Here is a 9,438-nt window from a genome sequence, read left to right on the forward strand (position 1 = left end):
TATCATTCCTACTAATGACTTCGATGTTCAAAACCTGACCCCAGTCAGGGGAAGACTACAAAGAATTTTTGTAAAACCACACAAATTGGGAATGTGATGGAAAAAAAGAATCCTCAACCTTCTCCTCCTCTATTAGAAAAAAAGATGGTGTGAAAACCCTTAGGATGAAAATGCAGATATTCTGAGATGGCTGTCTTAAGAGATAAAGAGGCTATTTTGGCCTCTGGATAGAATGTTTTGATTTTTAGCATTATGAATTGAGTTTTGCTTGGACAGAAAGAGCCTATCAGGGAGCATATTTTTGTTCATTAGTGTATGGAGACACTTTAAAAACATTATGGACAATTTCTCAATCTCATCCATCCTTGTTAGGTGGAATATTTGGAGCCAAAACAACAAAGTTTTTGGCAGGGATTATTTATATCAGATAACATAAGTAACAACAAAGACCTGACCAGCTTTCAGAGATGGGTAAAAGTTCATGTCTGAAGCAAAGATGGCTCTTCAGAAAAATCACAGCAATGAAGAAAAGGCAATACTGTTCTCTGTGTGTTTCAAATGGCATTACAGGTACAATTAATGCACTCCAAAATAATGTTTCTTGCTGCTCTACCAACACTGGTATTTACTGTCACTATTGTCAGAAATGCTCAACACCTACAGGGAGACAGGGTTTCCAATTCTAGTATCTAAATTAATAGCCAGGCTCAGAGGAAAGCTAACTGCCTTGGACACTGTCTGAACAAAATTCTTAGCTAGAATAAGTGCTTCCTTGTCAAAGGAGCCACATTAAAAAAGCAAAAACAAAGAGGGAATGAAATGGGACAAAGAGATTAAATTTGACCCAATGACCTCTTATTCCTCAAAGACTTCTCCCCCAATTCAATCCTTCCTTACACCTCAGCAAAACACTGTCTCCTTGCTCCAGGTCAATAGTCCCTCTCCAAAGTCCTATCACAAGGTTAAAAGGCTGCAAGTAGGAGCTAATAGTTGGAAAGTGGTGGCACCTAAGAAAACTCAGCTTATGTAGGACTCCACAAATAAAGACAAGCACCAAGCGCAGTTCTTGTGAAATGCTGTACAGTCCCAAATAGGCAAGTAGGGCAGAAGGGAAACAAGTAGTAAAAAGACAACAACTTGATCAAGATCTCCATGGCCCTCAGCAGTGGAGCTGGGAAGAGATGCTAGTGGTGCCAAGTCCCCATGTAGCACCCCACTGCTTCAGAACAGTCTTTGCCATGGCTCATATTTCATGTGAATAAGTACCACAGCCCTCAATTAAATGCCAGTGGGGAGCGAAGCATTGATTGTCCTATTAACTGAGTATCTGTGCAGGGCTGCTAAACAGGAGGCAAGAGATACCTATCAGACCCTGGTGAATGAAACACAAAAAGATACAAGCACAGTCACATGCTTATTGCTATAAAGAGCTAAACTCTATAATTACCATCTGCAGGGAAGTGCAATTTCCTTTCTTGTTTTCTCTTAGATACAATGCACTTATTTATTTCCATAGCTGCTGTATGAGCAAGAGCCTCTCTGTGGCACCTGCTATTTGTAGGAAGGTTCCCCAACAAAATGTACCAAAGGGCCAAGAGAACAGCTTGTGAGTTGCTCTCTCAGTACCCAGCCTGTCAGGTCAAGCTCTCCACCTCATAAATGTTTGGGAATAAAAATATATGCTTTCCTTACAGAGAGTGGGGCAGCACAAAAACCTGTAAGTAGTGTTGAGCAGCTAGTTAAAAGGTGTAGAGGGTATATCAGTGGTCTAACAGCGGGCTGCTTGCTTTAACAAGTCTTGAGTTGTGTCTTTAATAAGGGAAGGGCACAAAGGTCCCCAACTTACCAGTCTCTCAATCCTCTCACTCAGGTCTCTAAATCCTCCCGAAGACTGTCGGGACAACTCATTACTGTACCGGATGCTGGTGATTTTTATGTTGCCACTGTAGTAGAAGAGTTTCTGATCTGTAAGGGGAAGGAGAGGAACAGGCAGCACTCACAACACACCCAGACCCACCAGTTTCGGAAGAGGCCTGGGGCTGACCTATATCCGGAAGCCCAAGTCACCAGTGAGCCTTCATCTGTATCCAAAACATGCAAATATAGCTGCTTAAATGAACCTAGGAAGGAGAACTCAGTTCAGTTGGGCGACCTAAGCATAGTGGCCGTAAAAAGTCCAGCTTACCACCAGTCACCTTCATGGTCAAGCAGCACTTTGGACTCAACTCATTCAGTGCAGGAATGTGAGTTGTGTCTTGCTGGTGAGCTACCCCTGCTCCTGGTCCACATGCCCACCCAATGGTGGGCCCTGGTGGCCTGTCAGGGAATCAGGAAGGCAGCTGGGGAATGCCATGGGCAGAGTGGAGCAGAAGGCTCGGTCTGTTCCTTGCTGAATGGAGCAGGCTCATGTGTTGACCTCATCGCAGAAAATGATCATGAGGAAGATGTGAAAGGAGTGAAAGCGAATGAAAGGCAGCAGAAACCACAGCCCTAACCACCCTGCATAGCAGGAAAGGTTTCTGAGAAGAGATCTCAAAGATGTTAAAGGAGGAAGGAAAGAGCTCTGAAGAAGCTAGTGGATTTCCCCTAAACAAGCTTTAACGAGCCTGACGGAAGGTGAAGTCTCAGCACTGTGTGGCAGCACAAGCACAATGGAGATGCACTAAATGCAGGACCAAAACCACAAGAAATTGTGTAAAACTTACCATACGCCAGAAAATAAACCAGGAGTCCAATGGTGATGGCTGCTGCTACTGCTGCTCCAATAACAATTAGAGCAATTTTCCAGGGCTCGAGATGTCTGATTTTGATGGCAGGCTGGTGAATTCTAAAAAGAGAGGAAGAATATTAATCAGAGATGCTCTCTTTATACAAACGTATCAATTTTAGACTTTCTGCAAGTCCTCTACCCCATGCTTTGTCACTGCTCCTAACATGCAATGCCCAGAACTCAGGACCCCAAAAGTCATGAGAATGGCCTTAAAACCACTAGGTTTCTAAAACTGAACCACACTGGTTTTGTCTTACACACTTTTTGGCCTTTCAGTCTGTAGGATCATATTTCTAAGATTTATTCCTACTCCTAAGAGTAGGAATTTACTGTTTCCTTTTACATCTTTCACAATCACAACTCCAACATCTGAGGGCAGAAGAAAACTGGTACAGCAACGTCAGCAGCTTTCCACAGGATAATCAGTTACCACTGACACTATGGTACTTTTGCTCCCCCAAATCCCTTGTGCAACAAAAATAGTAAAAAGCGTCCCATGTTTTTTGTAGCATCTATCCTTTATCCAAGCTGGGATAATTATCCAAATTAACTCTAGGGAAATCAAGAGTCAGTAGGTCTGTATGACATTGGAACAAAAAACTGTTCAGAGGAGCTTACTGAGAGCAAATTCTGCCATAGGCTATGAACTCGAAAATATCTTAAGAACCTTCAGGTCATATTGTCTATGATGTTATCAACCATTACAAAATGCAGAATGGGAAGTCAGCATTTTTGGCAAAGAAACTTTTATTCGAGAGCCAGCTGCCTTGCTTGCTCGAACACACACACCCTTTGGATGGAGGTATGGCCAGCCTCAGGAAAGCAGGCAGCAGATATCCTCTCCCAAGGGCAGGAGGGGATCTCAGCAAGTGCCTGCATTCACACCAAGGCACCCATGGGTTGTACAGCTCATGAGCCACAAGTTTAAGTACACTAAAATAAAACACAAACCACTGCAAGCCCCATTTACAGCTGTGTACAAGAATGTGTCAGTAGGCACCACACCGCACATTGTATATAAATTTCTGAAGCTGGTCCTTTTTATTTATGTTCTAATTTCATTGTAAGCCCTTAGAGTTATTGCCTTATATTTTTGTCTTGGGAAACAATTTATTTAGCATATAAAACCATGATGCTTCAGTGAAAAGGGGAATGCTTATTTGTCACTGATATCTTTTCCGAGTCACCCTGGTTTGAAAAATCTCTTTCCTATGTGATGTTCCCTTCACTCCTTGTATCCTCTGGAAGAGTTTTTATTTAATCTCACATCTCCTCTGTTTTTTTTTTTTTTTTTTTTTTTTTTTTAATGCATCCATGCTTATGCAGCAGGAAAAAAAACACAACTGAAACTAAGCAGTGCTGTTGAAGATTGCTGATGAACAGCTTTAAGGATATTTCTGTGCCTCCTGGAAGCTCCCTTAAAATATTAACTGCAGAAATGCCACATGTGGAGGTGGGAAGAGTCTCATAAGCAAGAATATTTCCTAAAGACACAAATTCAATAGAGTAACTGTTTTCAATAATTGAAGAGGTTTTGGTTGATGACTCTCTCTCATAATTTTTCTTATGTCCCAGATTCCTCTAAGCCTCACATTTCTAAGCTGACTAACAAATAGGCTCACAAGCATTCAGACTCAGGAATAGGAAAATGCTTAACTCTCCCTAATTTCTTTGTAAAGTGGCCCTTTTTTTCCAACAAACATAATGACTTTGCTTATTGAAGTATATGGAGGAAACAGGATAAAATAAGTGATTAGAGAAGAGATTTCATAAGAACATTGGGGCAGAAATTTGATTACATATATATTAAAAAAAAAAAACTCTAGGAGACCCACATCCCCAAATCTAAACCTTTAGGAGAGCTGTGTCCACTATCTGTGTCTACTTTCATCTTAATGAAAGCTAAGCTAGATAACTCTCTCTCACCACTGCAGGGTTTGGAAATTACTCTCCAGGGTGCAAATTTAAGGATTTATTGAGGCCAGCCTCATGGATGTGACATGTTCAGGATCTAACGAGACTCAGCTTCTCAGCTGAGAGGTCTCAAAGCCTCCATGGGTTTGGCAGCAGATCTTGTGTGAAACCATGCATGCCGTAGTTTGTTCAAATTCAATTTGCAATGGCTTTGTTTTTTCTTCTTCTTCTTCCCACCACTCAAGCAACTGGTCAAAGCTAACAGATTTAAAAGGCAGTTGTCTTCTCTAAGCTGCACAGAAGGGAAAGCCCTCAGAAGGTCTTTCAGCTGTAATGATCCTGGCATAGCCCCAAACCAAAATGCTGGGTTTGAGAAGACCAATGGAAAGGCTGAGTGCTACCTCCCCACCGCAGTAGATGGGCGTGAAGAAGTAACAGCCTGGTGTATCAGCGGAAGGGCAACTTGAAACCAGGAGTAACGGGGCAGTGATGCCATTAAATATACTGAAACCTGTTTTGGTATTCTTTTGTGCATAGGAAAAAATGTACGAAACTTTGTTCTTAGATTCTTCCCATTAAAGCTCCTTGTTATCATTCAGTAAACAGCTTCTCACATGCGTAATTTTACTCACACATACGACTTTCACTTAATTTGTGAAACCTGTTTGAGGTCATCATTTCACAGAGGAGCAATAAGATCTAGAGCATCAAGTTCTGATTTTAATTTCTTTAGGCGGAAAGCTTTCTCATTTGTAGATCTTAAGAGACTTAATAGAGCAGGAATCTATTTTCAGAGGACCAGGGATGTCTTTTTTCCTTTTTTCCTAAACATCTTCTCCCACCCCCAACATACACACATCCAAATCCCTTAAACAACATGAAAGTATGGTTAAGTGCCAGGAGGAGGTTTTATAAGACGCTTTCTCCTGGAAATTAAGAAAGGACTCTCCAGTCCAGTTCTTTAGAAATAGCCACAGAGACATCAAGACTTTTCCTGAGCAGCAATAGGAGCCCTTTGTTTCACAGCTGTATTTGAGCATTCCCTTCCAATCACGAGCACAGAGAAGTCCTGCCAGAAACCCATTTCCTAGGTAAAGGACTCACACCAATAAATACAGAGCCAGAGGGGGAGTCCTTCTCCTTATGAATTTACAAGCTAGATATAAGAAGGATGCTGAGTCAGCCAATTAAATCTGTTTGGGGGAGGTTTTTTTGTTTGATTGGTTTTTTTTTAATAGAGGGATGTGGGAGAAAAGCAATCAGTCTCGAGCAAAAATTTGAACTCTTATCCAATATCCTAATCTGATTTTGAAGGGTGTCCTTCAATAAAGGACATTTTAATAAAGGATGTTTTAAAGATCATGTTAAATAAATCATGCACTTGTCTCCGTGTAGCCTGAAACTATAGTTTACAAAAGAAATAGCGCGTTTCTTCTGCACATTGGACTTTACATTCGCTTCTTGCTCTCATGCAGAAGCAAAATTAAAACTGTGTCTAAGAGGCCGGTCTCCTGCATCAGAGCAAAAGCCCTAAAGCCCAAAACTTTCTTGACAGTATTTATATCCCTGTTTTAAATAGGGACAATATTTCTCTCTTTTATCAAGGTGCTTTGAGCATTACTAATGAAAATTACTGTTTTCTGATACTGTCATCCTTTCCATCTTGTATCAGGGTACGTCACTGCATTTGCTCCCCAGACCGGGGGACACGATGTGATGGCGGAAGGACAAGACCTGCAAGGTTGCCTGCTCCACCCTGTTTCCCTTAGCGACTTTGCTTCCTGAAGGAGCTCACGTTTCAGCCTGGCATTAAATGCTGGGAAAGGAGGCATCCGGGAACCGGACAGAGCTAATCCGCAGCTTTTACAAGGGATCAAGTCACGGCGGGGGGATGTGCGCAGACAAGCAGATTGAGCTCCCTGCCCAGCGGGGATCTCTGGATGAGGTCTGTGATCAAGACTCTTCATCACTTCCCAAAAGCGTAAGCACTCGGCTATCTGACACAAAGATTTCTCCCACATATGCTCAACTTTAAAATAACCTGAGCAACGATTTAAAGCAGCCGATTTTCCTAACCAGGAGGCAACTGAGCTGGATTTAAGGGTTGTTTACCTTCTAGCACATGCTGTTATTAAAATTATTTACACCACTATTGACATTCACAAGACATAGCAACTAGATTCACATGTAAATAGGAAAAGAATTGGGCTTACGATTCTCCTATTCAGACAACTCATGCTTAGTTTTCCCTCTTTAGGTAATACGCACAAACTAGTATTTGAGGCTGCGATGGGGATTTCTTCCTCACCGAAATTCAGAGCAATGCAGATTTAAAGGCACGAGTATTCTTCAGGATTACAATTCTTTGTAATACTGAGCAGGTGCCACTAAGTTGCATAAGCATCAAGAGTTGAACTCGGTCTTCTCCAGTGAAGTCAAAATTGTGTTAACTAAATCTCTATTCTACAAAAAGGGAAAAACACTTAATTGGCCATCAAGAATAAATTTAGTCAATCCAGAAATGAGGTTTCGAGTTCAACATGTCTGAAAGTTATTAAAAATAACAACAAATTTTCAAAAATATTGAGGAATAACGAATATCTTCTGATCATCCACAACCATTTGCCTCATGTCTGGGAATCGGTAAGACTGTAACACTGCTCTCTCTAGCATTCACACAGCAAAATTCAGCCATCCAGATAAATTATGAGGGATTTAAAGATTTAAAGAAAAAAACATTTCACATGCTTTAGGATTTTGTTTCTGGGGAGTAGGAGAGTCACAATTTTAAGCTTTGGCAACTACTGAGGCAATGACAACAGAAAGTTTCAAGGGCAATGGAGCATTTTCTATAGCCATGTGAATCTAGGAGCTGGAACATTAAACAGAAAACAGCAAATTTCAGTAGGCATGCTGTGCATTTACAAGCAGACACCATTCTGAACCAGGAAAGCCTAACAAAGCATTGCAGCTCAGGCATTTAGTCTCTGTAAAAATCTCTTAATCTTTGTGAAAATACTCTGAACTTTCCAGCACTACATTCAATATCAAGTTACAGTAAAACACGACTAAAGAACATCCAGCAACTCTGTCTGTAGAAACAGCTTTCAAAGACAAAACACCTCCTTTTTATCCTTAAAAATCATGGCTTTTTCCTTAACACTTGAGGGTCAAGATAGGATGATGAACATTTGGTGGGTACCTTCTCATTATGTAACTGTATTGACTTCACTGATTTAGCTGGGACCATTGGCAGGTTTGGGGGAAATCATAGTGCAGCTAGGGCTCACCAAAATCCATGTTTTCCCAGAATTATCTTATTAAAATTAGATTTTGACACAAAAGAGCTTCTTAGAGTCTGCACCAATGCAATAATATCTTGCTGGGGGCAGGACAAAACAATTATGGGCAGGGAAACATGACTGTTGACATAAGCCATTGCATTCTAAGCAGAAATCAAGTCTCTGTGCTGCTGGCCAAGCTGGGAAAGGATTTCCCTCTGCCCTTCTCACGCCAGCCATATGTGATCCTGTTCAGTCAAATCACAATCTCCAAACCTCCCTTTGAGCCTGCAACTCTCCAAACAACTTCCCCTCCATCTATTGCCCCCTTTCAGGTTATGTATTTCAGGAAGGCCCATGATGCACCTTTGTGCAAAAATGAAGAGAGTAGAGATGAAGTAGTGAAGTCTGGGTCAGAAAAGAGGAAATAAAAAAAGAAAAACCAAACAGGAAATCCTTTTGGGGATCTATACAGCCACCAAGTCCTAAAGCTCTCCCATAATAATCCTTTACTACCATCACACCTCCAAATCAGACTTGCAGAGTTAAAATGTGCCACCTACTTTTGAAGATCCCATGGCAGGTCCCGGTAGGTCTGATAGCCTTTTTGACCTCCGACCACAGCTTGACTAAAATCTGGATTGCATAGTGGGTGCTGCTGGAAGACGCAGGAGTCGCATGGACTGGAGTGACGGGAAGAGAAAGGTGTTGAATGCAGATCCTTCATTGAGGCCTGGCTGGTGCAACACCCAGTGCTGTGCGGGTTATTGCAAAACAAGGGAGCAAACTTCTGAATAAAAACAAACAGAGGTAAGCATGGAGTCGATAAGGAGCCTCTAACCTTCCGATCAGCTCAGCATCAAAGCGCTCCCAGGGCAGAGATGGGCAGAGCAGATAAACCGGCCCAGGCAAGAAGACTCGTTCTTCACCACAGCAGAGCAGGAAGTGCTTTAAATTTCTCCTTTCTAGCACTCCCTTTCTGCCCAAATTGTATCCCTCCAGCAGGCCTTCTCTGGAGCGGTAGCACTGTCTACCGGGAGCTCCCCATAAGATCCACGCGGGAGAGGTACAGCACTGTCAAGTCACTTGCCTCCAGAGGTAGCCACCAAAATGGCCTGGCACAAAAGTAAATACAGACATAAATGGCTTGGTCAGCCAAGGCTGATCTCCCTCGGTGCTCACTCCTCCTCAGCCATCCTGGACTCTCTTGGCATCAGGGACATGACTACTATAAGTATCCAGCCTCCTAATTATATGTTAGTCATTTAATGGTTGGCATAACCCCGCCTGTGGAAAATGCTTACTCTATGGAAAGGGCCACCAGTCTCCCTGGAATTCCCTTCTCCCAGCACAAACATGAGTCTTCAGAGCCAGCTGGTGGGGGAAAACGAATATTTTGGAGGGAAAAATTTTGCACTTTCATATAGAACCCCAAACAAATAAACCATCGAATTGCTGGAAAGCAACTCCTTG

At 42.1% G+C, this 9,438-nt stretch overlaps 1 protein-coding gene across 1 annotated transcript in view; it reads right to left on the bottom strand.

Moving 5' to 3' along the window:
* The window catches only part of LOC134140275 (transmembrane protease serine 11E-like), a 35,793-nt gene extending 27,101 nt beyond the window's left edge, over positions 1-8,692 (bottom strand). The window contains exons 1-3 of the mRNA XM_062575205.1: positions 8,529-8,692; positions 2,706-2,827; positions 1,847-1,965 (exon numbers count right to left, since the gene is read on the bottom strand). Coding sequence (XP_062431189.1) covers positions 1,847-1,965; positions 2,706-2,827; positions 8,529-8,692 — 405 coding nt within the window. The remainder of the gene's footprint in view (positions 1-1,846; positions 1,966-2,705; positions 2,828-8,528) is intronic.
* Positions 8,693-9,438: the final 746 nt, after the last annotated feature.

This window comes from Rhea pennata, chromosome 4, assembly GCF_028389875.1.
Source record: "Rhea pennata isolate bPtePen1 chromosome 4, bPtePen1.pri, whole genome shotgun sequence".
NCBI classification, from domain to species: Eukaryota; Metazoa; Chordata; class Aves; order Rheiformes; family Rheidae; genus Rhea; species Rhea pennata.